Raw genomic sequence first — 21,706 nt, forward strand, 5'->3', positions numbered from 1 at the left:
TAGAAAAAGAAATCATGGAACATCCATACTGCGAGTCTTGAGATGTTTCATGCAAAAGAAAGAATGAGAGTCCAAAGCAAGAGATATGGTTTAGAATTTTGAACATGTAATTGATCCCACTTGACCAATAACCTTGATGATTGTAAGAAGCAATTATTATATAATGTACGGTCCATAAGCTGAATGACATTGATAGTATCACCAAGATATATTGATATTTGGCGAGCAATTCATGCTTCTTCTTTTTTTTTTTTTTTTGAGGCAGTATGATTAGATGGCCCTTGATTAAACACGGTCATGGAATTAGCATGAAAAACATCACAATTGATCCAGGATGGTTTGCTGCATGCAAGGCTACCCAGTCACCTACCATGTTTGCCTCCTTATAGATGTGAACGACCTCAAAATATTTGAGAGTAGGAAAAACCTTCATCATATCCTCGAGATTGGGGTGAGAGAAGACTAGATCGGACGACGCTCCAATGAACTACCAAATCATGATCTTTGTGTTCTCCTCCAATATAATGTTAGGAGCTTTCAAGACCGTAACTACATAAATCAACTACCACATTTGCCTTCCTATAGATGTGAACAATCTCAAAATATCGCAGAGTAGAAATAACGTTCATCATATCCTTGAGATTGGGGTGAGAGAAGCCCAGGTTGGACGACCCTCGAGTCAACCACCCAATCATGGTCTTTGAGTTCCCCTCCAATATAATATACTAGGGGATTTCAAGACTGTAACTGCATAAATCAATCCCTCTCATGCAGCTCTCACCTCCACAAGTGGAACGGTAATATCATAAATGTAAACTCCTTCAGCAGCCACCAGGAAAGATACCCGATGACAAATCACATACCCAGCTCCTCCATCCGCGCCTTTGTCCCACATGCTACCATCAAAATTAATCTCGAGACTTTCAAGAGGTGGGACTCCCAGGTGAAATGAATTATCCTAGAAGATGCACAAATTGCAAGATAGAAATCCCAGGTTTCCTTGGCTATCTCAATCCTCTAAATAGTATGGCGCAGGTATACTCAACTACAGCTTTCATAATAGTGATTAGCGGGCCTTGATTCATATTATCAAAACAACCTGCATTTCTAGCTAGCCAAATATTTGAAATGATATAACAAGTAGTGATCACCCTACTTGACTCATTTAGCACCGATTGATATAGTTGATGGGCTGAGCATACAATATTCTGGATTGGAATTGTCCGTAATACTTGTAGGGCTCGTTTGGTTCGCGAAAAAAGAAGGAAAAAAGTGTGGTCAACAGGAAAGTAATGAGATGCCTCTTGTTTGGTTGGAGTTTTCAAAGAAGAGAGATAGAAAAGTTGTATTCTCATGGGAATATGATTCCCACATTTTATGGGAAAATCTTTTTCATGAGAAACATGGAAAAGTTACTTTCCCATGAGGCGGGAATCACTATATTTTTATTTTTTTCCTAAAAAGGCCCTTCAACATTAAAGAGGCATTAAAGACCTAATTTTTATTAAGAGTAATAGGAGTTACACATAACTTTTCCAGGAAAGTGGATGGTCAACGAAATATAAGCACTCTGGAAATCTATCACTTTTCCATGTTTAACCAAACAGCCAAAAATACATTCTCAGACATTCTCTTCTTAAGAATCTTCTTCTCAGGAATCATATTCCTAGAAGGAAAAATACTTTCCGCGAGCCAAACGAGCCCTTAGGAGAGAACCCGAGAGTTCCGAAACATATCGGACAATGTAATGGGGAGGGATCATATAAATTCATCGCATAAGGGGCTCAAATATGCTTTAAGATTCTGGCTTCGGACAAGCATACGGAGCCCTTACATATTATACATCAGTATAAAGGGCGGCGCTCCGTATAATTTTTATACGCGATATAGCGGCTGGGACGTGGCGGATCGAGCCGGCCTCTAAATGAACCGGTGGGGCCAATCTCTAGCGTGTAACCTTATTAGGACCCGGTTCGGACCCTTATATTCCCTCTCGCACGAGCCGACGGATTGAGCCCTAGCCGGCGCAAACGCAGAGAGGGAAAGCGTGGGCGACGAACGGGAGTGAAGAAGCCTCTTGCGCTCCGCCACCGTGAGCAGGTAAATTCGTTTTTTTTAAATCTTTTTATTCTGCTTTTTCTTTGTGATTCTCCTGAAGCTCCTTTCATCTGTTTTTGATTTCTGGAATTATATGGGATAATGTTAGCGACTTCGCAAGAAATGATGAAACAACCAATTAATTTTGCGCTGTTATTCAAGCTCGATGTGAATAAGATTGGTTAATTTTGTTACTTAAATGTGCAATTGATCATTAATTCACTAATCGTACCTCCAATTTCGCATTTCTTTGTTACTTATGGATTTTTCCCTCATTATTTCCTTTTCTTTGCATCGAGTTCCTGTGGAATATTGTCTATTGCATACTTAATAAGGTAAAATTTTAAATATATATTAACGGTCAGTGATGGGATGAAGTCGCCGTCCATGGTGTTTGTGCGCCATGAACCAAACCCCTTGTCCGCTACGCGCCTACCGAGCTTTTTGAAACATAGACAGCTAAAGATGTGTACAGTATGATAAAAAATGTAGTCGTAGCCTTGTGGTCTTGATGTTATTTAGAGGTAATGGATTGTGAAATCTTGAAGCAGGGAGAATCGGTTTTTTTTAAGGTAAAATAGTAAAGAAGTGGAGAGAGGCTTAAAACTATCACTAGGCGTTATATGGGAATTGGTTGATGAATGGATTGACATAGTAGAAAGAGAGGCAAAAGATGCATGGGGAAGCAGAGGTCCAGGAGCCAAACGGAGGATCAAATTCTGCTCTTCTATAGTATTTTACTATTTTGATAGATTAAAAATGTTTGAAGAAAGGATAACAGAGCATGAGCAACAGTTCTGCTTCTGCTTCGAGTTTGTGTTCCAACTTTTCTATAACCCATATGTATTGCCTAAAAGATAACTGTTCCACTTAAGTACTACTAAAATAAAATCCCAGAGGTTGGTGCACTCTAATGATATAATAATGAATGTGCAGAGTTTTAATTCTTTGTATTTGGATATACTGATTATAGATTCGGTACATGGTGATTTAATTGAATAATTTGTAGTTCTGCTTGGGAGTGCAACCATTTTTTTATTTGAATAAATGGCCACGTTTTTTAAATATTTAATTTCCCTGACTATTGCTCCTGTAATGTCTATGTTTTTTATTATTTTTGTTTACCCTCTTACTTTTTCTTTAACCTTCATTTTAAGAGTTTTCTTCAATTTCGTTTTGCTAGATCACAAGCTTCTGATTTCCCTGATTTAGTTTTTTATTTTCACTTTTTCACTTATTGACAATGGCAAGTTATCTAGCTACTGTTTAAACCATGTTATGTGGGATGGTGAAAGTGAAGGTATTATTGTGAAATGATATGGACCGATAATAAATATCCTTTTTATGGATATCTAACCTGCATCCTATGGTTTTTTGCTTTGTGTACAGTGGTGCGAAGAACAATTGAAACCATTCTGCCAGACAATCAGATATCTTGCAATTTATTGAATTCCTATGATGTCGTCTGGTCCTGGACTTCAGTCACTAGTAGATCGTATGTGCCCAATAATCGATATTTTATTGATTAAAATCTTAATTACCACATGTATTAAGTCTCAATATTTTGAGCAACATTAATGTGTTAATTGCTACGTCTAGATGGTGCGGTACTGAATGTTTTTTGAAACTCCATTGATCTCTTATTTTCTTTTAACCTTGCAGAGACCATATCAGTCATTACAAATGATGGACGACATATTGTGGTAAGTATGATATTTTATTTTTGGATAAACATTTTAAAATTTTGGGAATTTTTGGATATATTATTAACTTTTCATCTAAAGTATACATAAGTTTTGATTATCTTCTCTCTCTCTCTCTCTCTGTGTGTGTTACTTGTAATTCTGTTATTTTTTTTCTTCCTTTTTTTAGATGCTTTACATGTTTGACAACTGAACTTCTCACAAATGTTGATTCTCTCTATCTCTGTCTATCTCTCTCTCTCTCTGTTACTTGTAATTGCCTTATTTTTGTTCTTCCTTTTTTTAGATGCTTTACCATCTGCAACTTTCCTGATTCCTGCATGTTTGGCCATAGATTATTGGTTCTGTAGAGTTGGTTCTAAATGTAAGAATATAACATTAGTCAGGACCTATATCTCCACCTTTCATCATGATAATGATAATCCTTTTATTCCTTTCTTTTTTTTAGGGAATTTTAAAAGGGTTTGACCAAGCTACCAATATCATTCTTGATGAGTCACATGAACGGGTTTACTCTACAAAGGTTTGCCCTCTTGCTTTTTTCATTTGTACATATTATGAGTTTTGTTTCAAATGCATGAATTTCCATTAGAGTGTTGCATTTTCAGATTTTTTGCACGATTGTGGATCAGGAAATCTTTTGATTGTCTTTGGACATTTGCTGTTTTCGAATCGACTATTTAAGTATTTTGAATTGCAGTTGATTCTAATAGTGGGATTTAAATAAGGGCAGCAATATTATTGCTGGCTTCTGTTTCTGTATTGTCAATAGATGATGGTATATTCAACTAGTTTTGGGTAGATTTCTTGTGAAGAATGCTAAAGAAAAGGTTTTTGCATAGGTCATATGTTTGTAATGTTCCTCATATTCTTCCCTAAATATCAGTTGGAAACCCATGATCAAGGGGCCAGATGAGCAGCCTGAAGACATCTTTAAATCACTAGGTTAATTACTGACAAAAAAAGATTTGAGGATGTTATAAAGGACACAAGCAAGAGTATTCCTTGAAAGTTGTCTAGTCTTCATGGACTCACTAGCACGATCTTCAGTGATGATTAAGATACCATCGAGTAGAAATCTAGTTGTATAGCACTTGTTTAAAACCAAATACATGGCTTATGCATCTCAAACCTTGACACTCACAACCAACAAATGTACTAAGCCAGAATTCTACATACCAATTAGCCTTTCATGAGAACATCTGTAAGGTTATTGTGATATTTTAGTCAATAGTCTGAAGGAGTTTCTCCCTAAGTTCATTTGATGCATGTAGAAGGTCAAGTCATTAAATTCATCATCAGGCATCAGAGGTGGGAGATCAGATTGTTAGAAGTCAATATATGGACCATTTATCATTGATTTTGATGCTTTCTTTTTTTTGCCTTGGTTAATTTATTTTTTTGTACCTCATTGATGGAGAATGGACGGGTTTATTATGTCACCTTGGTCTCCAGTGGAGGGAACTTGATGAAGTGGACAGGCAATGCTTCAGAAGGGGGTGGGGGTGGGGTGAGGGTTATTGTGTCTATCCTTACCCACATTCCTCTTATTTAAGTTAGCCACATAAGGGTAGTTTAGGGACAAAATTATGAGTTACAGTTTCTTTTTTATGACCTTGCTCTGTGTTTTGAGATATTGATTGGACATTATATGCATGCATGTAAAGGCTTCTTTTCTTCAAGCTAGTTTGGTGCCCTCAGCATATCTTTTTCCCTTTTATTCTTTAACTTATCTTTTCTTCCTCTTTTCTAGCTTCTTCTTGTTTTACATTATTTTTGCATGTTTTTTGCTGGAATATTTTATTTCGGCTGTTCTGATTCCACTGCTAATGTAGATTTGTCAAGCATTTGATTTCAAAAATGCCTGCTTGATTTTATGCATGGTGGAACCACATCTATAGATATACTATTTTCAGCTTAAGAATATGAACTTTATGCTTGCCAGATTTCTGGTTTGTATCCAAAGTTCTCCATAAGAATTCCCAACTCCTTTGAATCTTCTTAAAGCAATACAAAAAAGAGAAACCCTCTCTTGTTGTGTTTTGCTGCCAAATTGATTTCAGTTTTGGATCTGAAACTATAATAACCTGAAGCCCTTGATCCAGTTCTAATCTACAAACGTTTACATCAAATTTGAAGCCTTAAATTTTGTATTTGATGCATTGAATGTAACAAGGATCATGTTGATGCACTGCATGAGTGTCTACATGGTCTTTCTGGCACTCGAAGCCAACTGGTGGTATATCCAGGAGATAACAGAACGAAGGACAAAAATCTAGCTGGGTCCTTGCATGCATCAGTTAAGATGGATAATGCTAGGCATGATAACATATTGGTTTATGAGACCACCATTTTAAGGTGCATTTTATGCATATGCAATGGAAAACAGGTTAGTGGAGGTTCCAAATTCCTGCAAAGATAAATTCTGAGGTGTCATTGAATGAACAGCAAGCTGCAATAGCTATGTTGAATGGCACTATTTGGCAGATGTACATTTCAGTTTAACTTAAATGACTACCTTAGCTGACACTCCCAGATTGCCTATTTTGTCTCAAGTGCCAAATTTAGTCATAATATTATTGGGAATAATCTCATGTGACCAAAAATTGCATGACGTCAACAGCTATTGGCTGTTGGCATAACAGTTGAGCCAAATAATACTATAATATGCTATCCTAAAGAATTCTTCATGATTTAAATCTATTGAGGGTAAATTCCCTGTCAAAAACAAACTTATGTTGGTCTTTCTTGAAGATCCTAATCAAATATCATCAAGTTTACCATTGTGGTTCCCTTTTCAACCTTTTTTCTCAATTTTTTGTAAGGTTGAGGCGGTGATGGTAGCAACAAAAGTAGGGGAGGGGGGATGACGCATGCAAGGGCAACGAAGTATCTAGGTGGTCCTCATGCACTTGATTGTTTTTTTCCTTTTTATTTATGGTCTAGAAAGTTGTTAGTGGTTAAATTGGTAACATCTCAGTAGTCAATAGAGGGCTTAGGTTATCTGGTGATGTGGCATAATATGTTCTCTAAAGTCAAATGGCCCACTAATGGGCCATTGTCTCTCTCTCTCTCTCTCACACACACACACACACACACACGAACAGAGAGAGGAGAGAGAGGGTCTGTCAACCTTTAGCTCTTTTTGGATGATTGAGTGAAAGAAATGAAAGAAAGGTTGTTTCTTTTTTTAGGACTCCTGTTTGTTTCTTCTTTTAAGATTTCTGTACTTTGTATCACCCTTCTTTTTTGTTCTTGCTCCTCTCATCATTAACTTCTTATTTAATCCTTTTCTTGATTGATATATTTACTGGAAATCAATTTTTTCTTCAACTTTTTTCTAAAATGCATGCATGGTTTATTTTCAATTAACAAAATTCATTATTCCTGTTCACTGATTTTTTTGATCAGGAAACAAAGTGTTTATAGTTTTATTTAATTTTCCTCCTCTACAGCTGGCCTGCATCAGAGTGACCTGATTCCTGAATTTAACTAGATTTGATCTTCTTTTCTCTCTCTCTCTCTCTCTCTCTCTCTCTCTCTCCTCTCGTGTGTGTATGCGCGCGCGCGCGCAAGGTGAAAGTTCAGCAAACATTCGTGAACTCCACAAGAGGTTGAAGATGTGCTTGCACACATAATGCAGTAAATGCAGTGCTTTTGGGGGAACAAGCATTTTGTTGGCTTGCAAACTTACAGCATTATCTGATGTAGCAGCATGCAACAACAAGAAAATCAAGACTTCTGATGTACTTCTTAGGGAGAACTAGTCAGTTGGTATCTAGATAAAATGGCTTTCTTAATTTCATGACTTAGGAAAAGATTTCTCTTTTGTTATTTCACTAAAATAGAGACTTTGGTATGCAAAGCCAAAAACAAAAATGCTTTTCTGCTTACTTGCGAAGCCTCTGCTTTTAGCAACTAGCTGAATCTTTTCTACGTTGTGAAACTGCTGATTGGAGCATATTCTAAATTCAACTATTTCTTACACATTCAGAATCATATTGCTCTGACCAACTATTTCTGTGCGTTCTTGGCAGGAAGGTGTTCAACAACTTGTTTTAGGACTGTATATTATAAGGGGTGATAACATGTACGTTTTGTTTTTTTTCTTGTTTTTAAATACTGACAGCTTAAAAATTTGTTTTCCTAGCTTGTTTCTTTCATTTTGTCAACCAAGTGGGTCTTCTTAACATGTTTCCCAATCGTTTGCAGAAGTGTTGTGGGAGAAGTAGATGAAGAGCTGGATGCAAATCTGGATCTGTCAAAACTTAGGGCACATCCTCTCAAGCCTATGCTCCATTGATCAACTTAATGTCCAAGCCTCTTGATATTTTCCTCTCTACAAGAGAGATGTCCTACAGTGGGATTTGAGGTATTTAGTTGTTCAAAACAAGAATAGACCTCCTGGTGTTTGTCTAATAGAATACAATTTGTTTCTATACTGCTATATTTTTTGATGCCAACTAAGCAACATTATTTCCAGTAGACACATTAAAAAAAGGCAATGCATCAGAACTGAAAGGATATATGGATCTAAACATTTTGGAAACCTTTTACCTCCTTTTTTCCTAAAAAAATATCATAAGAAATAGTGGAACAATTGCAATCACCTGGCAATACAACATTTTGTTATTCTTATATTTTCATGTGACTTAGGGCTTGTTTGGATGATTGGGCTGAAAATCCTTTGGGATTTGTGGGTTAGGCCAGTATAACCAGCAAAATTATGGAATTATAGGCTGGGCTAGGTCTACATTTATAAGTACCTAGGAGTAGCTTGGAGTAGGCCGGCCCAAATCTCATTGGGAGGGAGAAAGATGCTTATGAAATTTGTGGGTTGGACTAGTACAACCAGCAAAATTATGAGATTATAGGCTGGGCTAGGCTTATATTTATAAATATCCAGGAGTAGCTTTGGAGTGGGCCGGCCCAAATCCCATTGGGAGGAAAAAAGATCCCGACCCATGAATCCCATAGGATTTTCAGCCCAATCATCCTGATAGGCTCTTAATATTTAAGATTGCCATTAGATTCAAACCATGCAAGAAATAGTAAACTCTATAAATTTTGCATTTCTACCTTCAACCATTCTTGGTAAGAAGGTAAAATCCATAAAAAAAATTGATATCTGGTCTATCCAGAAAAGGTACCTGCAGGTTAATGCTGGAAGATCTACAAATGACTTCAGTAATCGATATCATATTTGGACCATGGAAGGTTAGTTCGGACCAAGGTTGAGCCTTTAAATCTGACATGGTTGTAAAAAGGTCACATAATATCTAGTGGGTGACCTATCTTTCAACTGAAATTGTAGATCATATCATTGAGCTTGGAAATTCCTTCTTCTCTTTATATTTTTGGGTAATCTAAAGTTCAAGATCTTATTAAATCTGGATCGTTGTGTCAGTATGGTGTGCCCCTCCTATGCAAATATATGAATTGCCTTATCTCAATACTTGTTATATGAATTCTTTTTAAGTTCTAACAACGCAATCTCTTGGTGTCCTTAAACTAATGTTAAGGTCCATTTATCTCTTTTGACTAGACCTCCAGGTTGTTCTAATAGAATATTTCTTCTTCTTCTTCTTCTTTTTTTTTTTGGGCAATGCTCTTTTATAGTCTTGTCTTCCATCTCACATTTTATTTTAGATTTCTGGATTGCAAAATGATCTATACAATGACACCATGTTCCTTGCTATGGAGTGAGCACGGTACACTTTGTGGAGTGCATTATCTGTTCAATCTTGTTTCACATTTACTGCTAAGATGATGATAGGTTTCTCGACCCATTCAAAGGCAAGGACCGTTAGCAAAATCTTAATCTGTAGAAATAAGTAAATGAGATCATTAACAAGACAATACCTTGTGAGTTGTTTTCTCCCTTACGGATGGTATGGTCTGATGTGGGAAAGGTGATATATTATGCAAACACGGAAGGATGTTTAACAGATTCAAAACACATCAGATTGGAGGCAATCGAAATTGCCTGCATAGTGGTGTAAAGGTGAAAGTCCAGTACATAAATAATGAGAAAAAAGAGCCTGAAAAACACAATTTTATTGCTAGCAAAAAGATATTGCCCAACTTTATAGCAATATCTCATTTCTGATCTTCCAAGCTTTAAGGAATAAATAAGAAACATACACCATCAACTAGTTAAAATAAAAAGTGTTTTCGCAACCAGTCCATTTTGTTTTGTATCATATTGTCATTGATGTTGGAGCTTCAGATGTGGCGTGGATTCATAGATCCATTGTTGTGTCTTCCAGTGAGAACTTTAGATTTTATTAAATAGTTCCACAGATTTTCTCAAGTAGTATGAAACTTTGTATGAAGCCAAAGAATGAAATGCAATCCCAAGCAATATGTTCGATGGCATCCCTGTTGCAAAGTGCATGTGGATGAGCATGTAGGAAGGAGAAGTGTGGTATTTATTTTGGTAACTAAAGTGGGATACTTCATGAAGGAAAATACATACTGCAGAAGAAGAGGATTTGTTCATGCATGATCTCCAGAGACAAGTCTGTCTGAAATAAAGTGAATTAAGACATCAATCGTCTAACTACCATGTATAAAGCTTGGTAATTTTTAGATCTTTTGAAATTCCTTCTGTTTACACATGCAAGATATTAAATAAGTGACCCTTAAAACATATCAGCCAAACAATAAGTAGTTCAGAAACAACTAGGTAATCAAAGAAGTGAAAACCCGCAATTTTTTTTTTCTAGAATATTTTGGGGATTGATTTTAGTTTGCATCAGGATTCAGATGCAATGGGAATCTGTTGGTCCTGTGAATTGCTGTTGCAATCTACTGGGATTCACGGGTTTGATATAGTTGCGCCGCTGTCTACCATGGAAGCACACGAACTGTTCCAAAAAGAAAAGTGGCGACTTCCTAGTCTGTAAGGAAGCTAGTTCCCATCGGCCCATCTGCTTCAGCTTCATTATTATATGTACTAATTTTCGAACAACCCCTGGTTTCAGTGATGATAATTGAGGAGACCGACTATTTTTATACAGTCAATCGGTTGGTTAGTGTAGGTAGGAAATTGGAAGCACCCACTCAAGGAAGGTCTCTATCCGACGACCCAAATGGTCTGTTTCCATTACACCTAGGTAAAGGATTTGGACTGAAGAAAATGAATGACCCGTTTACACATAGATTCGTGTTGGATTTGGAGATCTAGAACTTTGGAGGGCTTCGAGGAAACCACTTGCTGTCCTCTATTTGAGGGCACCGGGGGCTCACCATCGACCGAACTCTGAAGGTGCCCAAAAGTCTCATGGAGCAGTCCGCCCCTAAGGTGGCCTTTTCCCTCTCTTTGATTGCTCTCCTCTTCTCAGCTCTCATAATCTCTCCATCTCTATCAAGGGAAATTCCAAGCTGCGATCACCCAAGCACAGGTATGGATCTGCTCGTTCTCTTACTGTCTTCAAGGGAAATTTAGCCTTTTTGATGGGATCAATTATGGCATGAGACTTTGCGTTGGGTGATTGATGTATATAGGCGGAGATGTTGCTTCGAGCTCGCGAGGGCATGTGAGGATGGCGAGGGAAGCGGCGTTTGCGCCACCTGCGCCTGCTGCCAATGAGAGGGTCCCTGGTGGCCCTCATGGTTGAGGCGTGGAACTTCTACCTACCTCAGAGTTCGGCCTATTTCCGCTGCAGTAGATCTAGCTTCTTATCCTTTCTGAGTATGAAAGTTTCAACTTGGTGTCTTTGTCTGCTATGGGGATATTGGCTTTGGGCGTGGTTACTGTTATGAATTTTGGAGCCTCTTTATTGATTGCAGGGAAATAGATATATCGCAACAATAGTAGTGATTTTCCTTGTTTTCTTTCCTCTAATGCAGTTTTCCCTATTGTCCTACATAGATGTCATGTTTTTTCTTTTTCCTCTTTTTTCTTTTAGGGGGGTTTATGACTTGGTGCATAATTCCTACATAGTTCTCCTTTCTTTTTCTTTTTTTCCCCTCCTACTAGACCGCTACCTGTTGAGTTTATGGGTCACCGAGTCTCACCCAATTGTACCCCTGTTTTTTTTTTTTTAGGAATAATTATACCCCTGCCTACAACCCCAAGGACCATCATGATAGAAAATCTCCCAAGGCTGTATTCTTTGGCTATTAATGAAGGGTTCTTTACTCTGCCAATTTCAACTTTCTAGGCTTTGTTCAAATAACTTTTATGCAGTGCAGAATAGCTAACCATCTCCTAAATAGGTTCAACCATGCATATCCATCCCCTAACCAGCTACCCAGCAAATAAAGTTATTTACTTTTTGGTTAGTATTCCCATAGTTAGTGGGGTAAAGTTGTCCCAGAGTGAAAAGTAAAGAGAGGGAAAAGCTTTGTGTTGTCAACTTTATTTCACCCTCTCCCCAGAAATAAGTTACCCAAGTTAAACACCTTTTTGGGCCGTTGATTGGGCAAAGTTATTCATCACATTTTGGATGGCGTTTGGCTGGTTAAACAAATAATCCTTCTTACCCACAATTTAACTGGCATTCAGACACCATCTTAGGATTTCTTTTCCGAACCTTTGCAAGATTTATCATAGTTTTACACTGTGTTGTTCACTAATGAGGGTCCTTTATCTAAATTTTGAGGAATAATTATACCCCTGCCTACTACCCCAAGGACCATCATCATAGAAAATCTCCAAAGGCTGTATTCTTTGGCTATCAATGAAGGGTTCTTTACTCTGCCAATTGCAACTTTCTAGGCTTTGTGCAGTCTAAGCGAAGAATAGCTGACCATCTCCTAAATAGATTGAACCATGCATGTGCATCCCCTAACCAGCTACACAGCAAATAAAGTTATTTACTTTTTGGTTAATATTCCCATAGCTGGTGGGGTAAAGTTGTCCCAGAGTGAAAAGTAAAGAGAGGGAAAGCTTTGTGTTGTCAACTTTATTTCACCCTTTCCCCAGAAATAAGTTACCCAAGTTTAATACCTTTTTTAGCCGTTGATTGATTTAAGTTATTCATCACATTTTGGATGGCGTTTGGCTGGTTAAACAAATAATCCTTCTTACCCACAATTTAACTGGCATTCAGACACCATCTTAGGATTTCTTTTCCCAACCTTTGCCAGATTTATCATAGTTTTACACTCTCTTGTTCCCTAATGAGGGTCCTTTATATATATATATATATATATATATATATAGAGAGAGAGAGAGAGAGAGAGAGAGAGAGAGAGAGAGAGAGAGAGAGCCACCAAAAATCTAAGGGATTCTTTTTTTTTTTTTTGGGCCTCTCATTGCTGTTGTTTCCAATTATATGTATGCATGCTTCTTTAGTCTGTATCAATGCCAATAAATGATGACCATTGCATCTGTCCTTATGTATTATGCAAATAACTCCAATCTAGGACAATTTGAACATAAATGGCCGTTCTAACTGTAATAGCGGTCAACAAGGATTTCAAAAAGAGCTGCTTTGGTGTAGGGTAGCCTAATTAGCCGTTCTCTAGCTTGACTTGATTATGTCAATTCTTGGCTGGATGAGATTGCGATCCTACGTAACTCTAAGCCTGCATTTGATATAAGGGATAACTTTTGGAGGGTTATCCCTTCTACTATAGAAGGGATAGTCTATTCCATGAAATAAGTTCCTTTTTATTGTTTGTAAGAGGGATAAGTGGAGAAATAAGTGAGTACATGAGTTTTGTGATTATTTGGATTTTTTCGCAAGGATGAAATTGCCGGTCCACTTTTTGGTATGTTTAACAAGAGGATGATGGTAAAATCATTTTTAGAAAGGATAAATTTCCTCTATCCATGCAGTAATTTTATAAAAATAGTTTGGCAGAATAGAATTATGTAAATAAATCACTTTATCCAAATCAAAGTTTGCTATTTTGATATTGAACCCTGGATCAGTACTATTTTATTACCGTATCTGTACGTTAGGCATACCGACATTCGGTATATTCCCCATATTATGTAACGGTTTGGTGCTGGTATGGTATGGTACGATCAGTGTACACCGATATGGATTAGTAGGGCAACTCTTCATCCAAATAATTCTATTTTCAGCCATTTTTAAGCATTTGGCGAGATAGCTGTCACCTTGCTACCAAACGCAGCCGAGGATCCAATGAAAAAGCAAGCCGTTCGAAATATCTAATAGGCTAACCTGTCGTGATAGCAAGATTTCCCAGACGTTATCTGAAATCAAGCTTCCTCTCGGTCAAGAGAGTAATGATCAGACTGCAATTTGATCAAGTGTAATTGCATTCACATCATTTCTAAGGGATTGTTCTCTTTCTTCTTTTTCTCCTTCACTAGAATAGTACTTGCATGCGAAGATATTGTCAACATGGTTTAAACGAAGATACTTTGCCCTTCAGCTGATCTTGTCAACATGGTTCGAACCAAAATTGGACCACTTTCTCGAGGGAATTGGATCGGCTGGGGTGCAGTCAAAGATTTAGCAGTAGCCATATTGGGGAATCTAAGATTTTGTTGACGCTATCTTAGCTCTCTAGCTACATTCTACGCTAATTACTGGTCGTTGCAACTTGATTGGATCGAATGGCTATTGGAGCAGTCAAGCTTAGATGATCGAAGCGGACCCAATTGGTAATCCATATACTCGAACAGATGTCCAAAATGCAGCATCAGGAAACTTCAATTAAACCACAGCCTGCTGATTGGTTTCTCTTTGAACTTAATGCGCAACAAGACAAGACATCAACTGATCAGCAAGCGATGCTCATAAAACATTTAGAACAGAGCCTCTTAAAGGGCCAACGCATGAATGCATCCCTTCTTCTTGATCATATTTATTTGGAGAAGTGATCAAGTTCTACAAGATGGAAGTAAACAAGGGAGACAAGTGACTTAGCAATCACTTTGGCATCCTTTGCTCTCATGGATTCATAACGGGAGGAGGGTCACGATGCCCGTTAGCCTTCGGTGCTGGCGGTGTAAAAGGTGACAACCTTGCAATGCCTTCAGCACCTTGGGAAGCCCTCTCAGCTACTACATTCTTACCTGAAGTTATTTGGACAATCTTAATGAGAACATGTTACAACTGCAAACATATATGTTTCAATGGAGAGAGGAAGAAATTAACCAACCTTTTACTCGGAAATGGGAGGTTGGCACAGACCAGGCCGAAGAGGTGACTAGAATTGAGAAGAGGAGAGAGAAAACGATGAAGACCTCTAGAGATGACGACTTCATTTTGAAAATCCCCTGTTTTTCAGAACATATAGCATCCCTTGTGAGCTATTTGTAGATTTAGAAATTGGGGAACGGTGAAAGATATCTTGCTTGCAACAGCTGTACATCAGCAATTCCAGCCAACTGTTCTTTTATTGGCCTGGATGGCTAATGCGTATCCTTGTAGTCAAACCAAGGTTAGGGATCGATTTCCCTTAGATTCTTCGAATATATACTAGATTTCCTTAACATCCCCATTTAATTTTAGTCCCCCCATTTTGGGTACCATGATCCAAATTGGTTTACTAGGGGATTCATTATATACAATGATCGAGATTCAGTGCACTTCTAAGGATGGATGTACTATTCTAGGGTGAAGGTTAGATACTGTTGGTGCATTTTAATATTAAAGTTTAATATTTATATCATTTATGGGCTTCACGTATTTAATGGTTCATGTATTTGGGGAGATAAAAGGTTCATGTATTTGGAGAGATGAAAGGTTCATGCATTGGGGAGATGAAGGGTTCATATATTTGGAGAGATGAAAGGTTCATGTATTTGGAGAGATGAATGGAAATTACTCTTATAAATTCACAGTTCCAAACTCTCTATATAAACCCTTCTCCCCCTTCATTCCAAATATATACGATATCACTTCATTTTACTCACAAAAATACTTTGAGAGAGTTCTCGGCAAAGAATAGTGTTTCTTTGGTGGAGCTTTGGGCTTGACTACTTGTGCGATCGTCTAATTGTTGTATTCTGGAAAAGACAAGTCGTAGTGTTTTCTGCTGCATTGGGTTTTAGGCTTTGCCAATCGCAGAGGGCTTAAATCTTCTTAAAGAGAGCGAGATTTCCATGCCTCAGTCCGATTGGCTTTGTCCTTTTATTGTATTTCCCTCAATAGATACTATTCACATAACACCATGGTGCTACCTACCTTGCATCCCACTCATTTTTAATTGATGAGTGACACATATCCTCGAAAAGTAATGCATGTACATTTCTAATATTAAGGCCAAATCTAGGGTCATAAAGTCATTCCATTCATGATGCTTTCTTTTTTTTTCTTAGAGAAGGTAGGAGAAGAACACCACCATAAATGAGTACTTGTGGTCCTCAATTTCATTCTTTTAATAACTCTTTCTATTTAGGCAATTAAAAATATCGCAACTTTAAATCAGTCTACTCTCACTGAGAAAAATAGCAAAAGTGAACCTATCAAAATTTAGGCTGTATTTATCTTACAATGCCAAACGTAAAAATTAATTCTTTGATGAAAATCTACATCACATCCATTCTTACCATGTTGCATGTTGCCACATGCCAGACTTTGAAATCTCATGTTGTCTATATTATAAATGCTTGCTAGTTGGCAATGGAACCTTCTATGTTTTGATATTTTTTTCTTGACTACATGTAATGTCATTGCAACTTTTCAAATCATTTTCGAAAACTTTCATCCTTGTTATATAAGGTTTTCGATTCATTCTTAAGGTTTTCGAATATACTTCTATACCTCTATTTGTAGGAACCTTCTAAATTCTTTATTGCACTTGTCCATATTATTTTAATTAATTTTCTATCGCTTCATTTTGAATTAGTTTAGTCTCTAATTCCATCTTGTCTAATATGCTTCTTTGTCCCTTTACCTCTCATTGTTTTTTTGTCACATGTTTCACTCAATACCATCAAGATTCTATTTTTTTTCCTGTTTTCTCTTATTACATCATCTCCATTACTATCCAACATTCCAATCTTTAAAAGATTGGAACCTTAACATGCTAGCCTGTTTCCTTAAATTCATTGACCTAGCATTTGTATCTTTCTTAAATTTATAACTGTTTCATTTTTATGAATTGTATGAATAAAACCTTGACACCTTTCTAATTTGACAAAGAATTCATTAATAAAATCCTCATTCAATAAATTTTACAAAGAACATCTTTATCTTTATTTCATAGAATCTTAATTGCACACAAACATAATTATATATTTCACAAAACCTTTTTTCACAGAATCTTTGTGAATTGTATTTCACTAGATGTGCACTCTTTACATTTGACATATATAATAAGCATTATACCAACTTAAAATTTACTAGCTACCGCTTGTAAAATGCTTTAAAATGGATTTTTTTCTCTTTTAGGATCCATCAATAATATTTTAATCTACTCTACCAAGCCATGCTTTTGATTCGAGTGATCACAAATTTTTAAAGCCCTATGGTTACTTAAGTAGGGGCATATGTTGTTTAGGTTTCGTTCCTTTCTTTTAAAATCCTTTAATGTTAGGCGTTTGGTATGGGTTGATCATTTCAAGATTAAGGGTGATGTAGGTGGTGATAAGGAGATCACCGTATTTGATTGCACCATGGTGATCCCACGTGCCAGTGATCCAAATTATCCCCACTCCTCAAATCGCTGCCCAACCTAATGACAGAACATCCGTTCTTGAGGTTGGGTATATAAACCATCCCAGGATGGTGATCTTAAACTAAAATTTGGAGACAAAAATACCCTTCAGTCCAACTAGAAAAATTAATATATCATTATGCTGTCAATATATTATATCAATATTATATCTATAATAGTATATTATATTAATATTACATATATTATATTTACGATATATTGTATTATAATACATTATTAATCATATTATTGTCCTATTATTATTCAATGATAATTCAAAATTATAGTAGAAATATATTATCATACTTTATATTTGTATAATAAATTTATTTAGAATCGACTCGGAAAATAGAACTGGTCCAATTTTAGAACCCGACTTAGTATCATGGGTCTTTTAAATCGGATTGGATCGGGTTTAAGAAGATCAGGCCGAGTTACATCACAGGTCAATCCGACCCATTTGTGGTCTTAGCTGACGGGAATTTTAAGTAAAAGTTTGGCTGAGCTGACCACTCCTATCGCTTACCTGACGTCTTTGGAGGTTGAACCTTGGGACAGGACCCGACCGAACACACTAGTAAAGATTTTGCATATCTCTCAAGTCCAAATCAAGTCGCGTTTTCTCATACGTGTTTATCGGACCCACTTGAACCCCTCCACCTAAACAAGGACATCGAGAAGCAGTGGAAGGGGACCATAAAACAAAGTCTATGGGGCAGGCAGGCAAGCAACTGGGAAAGCTCAACATTCGTAGAAGCACGTTGGGATCCACCAATCACAACAGACATCTTGTGGTGGGGGCGGAAGTAAAGAGATGTGCGTGTGATCGCATCACCACAGGCAGGGGCCCTGCTTGAGTTCACCAAATGGAGATGTTATTGCCTTAGGTTCATAATGAACCTTGTCCACCGAATAATTTTTTCTTCAAATTCATGATAAAAGACTGATGTACTTACCAACCTTCACCTACCCATCTAATCTGTAGAACAGCACGCTATGCCGAGTAGATCGTGCCGGCCCAAGATCTAAAATAAATGCTCAAACAAAAACAACAAAGAGATACCAGAAGAAAAATAATTAAGAGCAAGAAAAAATATTTTATTATAAAAAATTGTCTTTCTCTTACTTCTCACCAAGAAAGATAAGTCTCACTCTCTCTGTCTCTCTTTTTTCTCCACTACTAAAAAACAAGGATACGCAATTATTCTCAACATCCATATCTTTATTTATTATTATGAAAAGAAGAAATTATCAAATTTTAATTTCTAGGCATGAAACATAGTGAAGGAAGCATAGGAAGATACAAAGTTCTACTGGTGAGAAGCAAAGATAGCTATGGATCCTCATGTTGTTGTTTTTATTATTATTTTTAAAGTTGATAAATATGTGTCTACTTTTAGCTAGTGTTGGAGATGTAAAAAAGAGGTGAAAAAATCTAGATTATGTTCTTTTGGTTTTATTTGAGTCTAATCTAACCCAAAACGGAGGATTCATCACAACAGTGGGGTTTATGTTTTAGACATCTAACATCAGACATTTAAATCTATTTGATTATGCTAAGTGTGATCCAATGCAATATGACAATCAACAATTCCCAAGTAGAATTAGGTTATTTAGTCAATTTTTAGGAAATTATTGCTAAAAGTAGTCCGACAAAAATCTTGTTTCATTATTAATGGATAATGAGCTAAAACTATTTAACATAATAATCTTACTTTTGGATTACGAAACTACAGACGGCAGGAGATCTCTTGCAGTTCTCCAATTTATTCTAGATTTTATTGTCTTTCAATTGATATACAAAAGGGGGGGTCGCATTGGATGTGTTAATGCAGCAAGTACAAATGAAAATTTTTAATTATTATCATTTTCATTTTAAAAAGTAAAACTATTTATGACAAAAAATATGCACATGGATGGAAAATCAACTCATACAATGTTTGATAATATTTTCTGGAACAAAAAAAGTAAAAAAAAAATACTTATTAAATATACAATGGTTGCTTGCTCTTTCTTCGGCTCAAGCTTGACTATTCATTTTTATTCATCTATATAGCATTCAAGCTACGGCTACACCAAGAATATGTTTGATTAGAAGGAGTGAGGGTTTAGAATGGAAATGAAAATAAGTGACTCTCATTATAGCCATTGGATTAAAGAGAGTCACATTCCTATTTTGATTTCAGAAAAAATGTGAATGTCTCGCTCCCTCAAAATTCAATCCCAACTCTCTCCTAATATTTAAGTCTCGTTCCAATTCCAGTCACGAACTAGAAGCGTCAGAAAATATAGCAATTCCGTTTTCATTTCCAATCTATTTCAATTCCAATTCTAATTTTGGTTATGAACCAAATGCATCCCAATTATATTAGCAAACAACCACACAATGACTCTAAAAATAAAAACGTTATATTATAGGAAAGGTCTAATTTGCTTGTTATCCAGATACTATTAGCGCTTAAAACAGGTCTTTTGTTGGTATATTTGCGATTGCAAGAGGCTTAAATTTTTCAGCTTGGTATCCAGCTCATCACAAACAGGGAAAACGGCTTGGTTGCCATCTTTATATGATAGGAGAGATCGTTGGATTTGGCGAAGAGGCTTCTTACTTCTATGTTCTCTTTCTGAGTAAGCTGAAAAAATAACAGAGATATTTAGAGGACTAACAACCCCCTAACACCAAAGAATATGATTCAACATGATCCAACTATTATAATTAATCATGAACCAACGAAGTTGAACTATTGTAACGTGCATGTGTCTTAACAAAGCTTAGGCTAACTTTACTCAACAACGATGGATTTCTTGAGCCGATTCTAGTTAAATCGATTAGCTCAATTGAGCCATAAAATTTGTAATATCCATGCCACTCATCTATCTTAGGCTATCTTAATTGACACCGGACCTCCAAGTCTACACCCCGCATAAAAGTTGAATGATTCAAACCGAGTCCCAATTGCAGCTAAATCGACTTAGCAAACCATGTACCTCCAAACACAATCTCTAACCCTCATAACAACTTTTATGAGCATTGATGGTTGGGATAGCTATGCTTAACCATTTAATTCATTTAACTCGTTTCAACTTGTTGCAGATCAAATTAAATTATTTGCTTAACAAAACGATCATATTTGAATTCAAATTTTTGGCCTATTCAATAAACAAATTAAACTCGGGTTGAAAAAATTTTTACCTACCGTGGATCCAACCTTAACCCATATTTGGTTCGATCTGACCATAGTGCCACCCTAATGGATGGGAACAACCATCGGCGAGCGTAGAGGGAAGAATGAATGTTACCTTAAGACGATCCCCACCATTGGTGGGTCGGGAACGGCGGAGATGGTCCCCGGGGTGGGGGCCTTAGCGTGCGCCTCCCGCGCGCGCTCCGAGGCCCACGCGCCGCGCCGTGCCGCGCCTCCGCCCGGCAAGCCAGGACACGTGTCGCAGGCCAGGGGGCGGTTGCATGGGAAGGTCCTTCGAGTACCCAATGATTAGACTATTCTATTTATATCTCCCACCGAAGCCCACGTTGGGGCTTAAAATAATGACCATTTTTGACGTGATTGACGCGTGCCCATGACGTAAACGGTGGCCAAGGTATAATTAATGGGCTCTCGTACGTAGGATTAAGGGAGAAATCTAAGGCTTAATCAAAAGAATTGTCATAGAAATCAGTACAGATGACAAGTGGGGCTTTCTCTTTGGATGGTGGTGCCTGAAGGAGTCTTCCCGATAAAGGAGAGAATCTCTTAATTTGACCACTAGCCCATGCTTTTCTATACCATTTTCCTTAGATTGGGGCTTGTCGTCTCTAATTGGCCGTTGCTGCACTTCTTCTAACCTTAGCTCGGATGTCAAACACAACATCAAGAATCCTGGGGCATATATGCTGGGAGACTTGCATACTCTTGGTCTTTGTCTTATATTAGCTAGATATTCGTTTGGTCTGCTCAAGGTTTCAAATAGTTAATTGATGATGTTAACGGATGGTAACGGGTTATTCTATCAAATGATTTTTTTTTTTTTTTTTTGGAAGGGGAGCCATTTTGAATTGTAACAGTTGAAACATATAATTATTTATTTCTAGACAATTTAATTGGCGAAGGTGATGGTATATAACATGGCAATTGCTCTCCATCGTAACTACGAAACTTTCTGTTATTGATCCACGGCAATTAATCTTTTTGCAAGGACGGGACAAAAATTGTGAAAACAACCTTTTGACAAATATGGATTTAATATTAAGACTCCGAATATTTCTTTGATTAAATACTTGCAAGAATTACTTTAACTACTTTTACTCTAAACAACTA

General features: G+C 37.0%; 2 protein-coding genes across 3 annotated transcripts in view; both read left to right on the forward strand.

Moving 5' to 3' along the window:
• LOC103705642 (2-oxoglutarate and iron-dependent oxygenase domain-containing protein CP2-like) overlaps positions 1–21,706 on the forward strand; it is a 113,402-nt gene that overhangs the window by 90,425 nt on the left and 1,271 nt on the right. The window lies entirely within an intron of this gene.
• LSM8 (Small nuclear ribonucleoprotein family protein) lies at positions 1,969–11,649 on the forward strand. 2 transcript variants are annotated; one of them, XM_089924693.1, is made up of 8 exons: positions 1,969–2,100; positions 3,487–3,592; positions 3,760–3,800; positions 4,249–4,323; positions 7,838–7,890; positions 8,013–10,704; positions 10,787–11,206; positions 11,310–11,649. In XM_089924693.1, the coding sequence occupies exons 2-6, from the start codon at positions 3,553–3,555 to the stop codon at positions 8,101–8,103; spliced, it is 300 nt and encodes a 99-aa protein (XP_089780819.1). In that variant the 5' UTR covers positions 1,969–2,100; positions 3,487–3,552; the 3' UTR covers positions 8,104–10,704; positions 10,787–11,206; positions 11,310–11,649. The 2 variants fall into 2 exon arrangements, with proteins under 2 accessions (XP_089780819.1, XP_008787680.1); XM_008789458.5 differs by having other exon boundaries at positions 8,013–11,206.

This window comes from Phoenix dactylifera, chromosome 1 (genome assembly GCF_051530095.1).
Source record: "Phoenix dactylifera cultivar Ajwa chromosome 1, Ajwa_hap1_PhDact_Kaust_v1.1, whole genome shotgun sequence".
Lineage (NCBI taxonomy): Eukaryota > Viridiplantae > Streptophyta > Magnoliopsida > Arecales > Arecaceae > Phoenix > Phoenix dactylifera.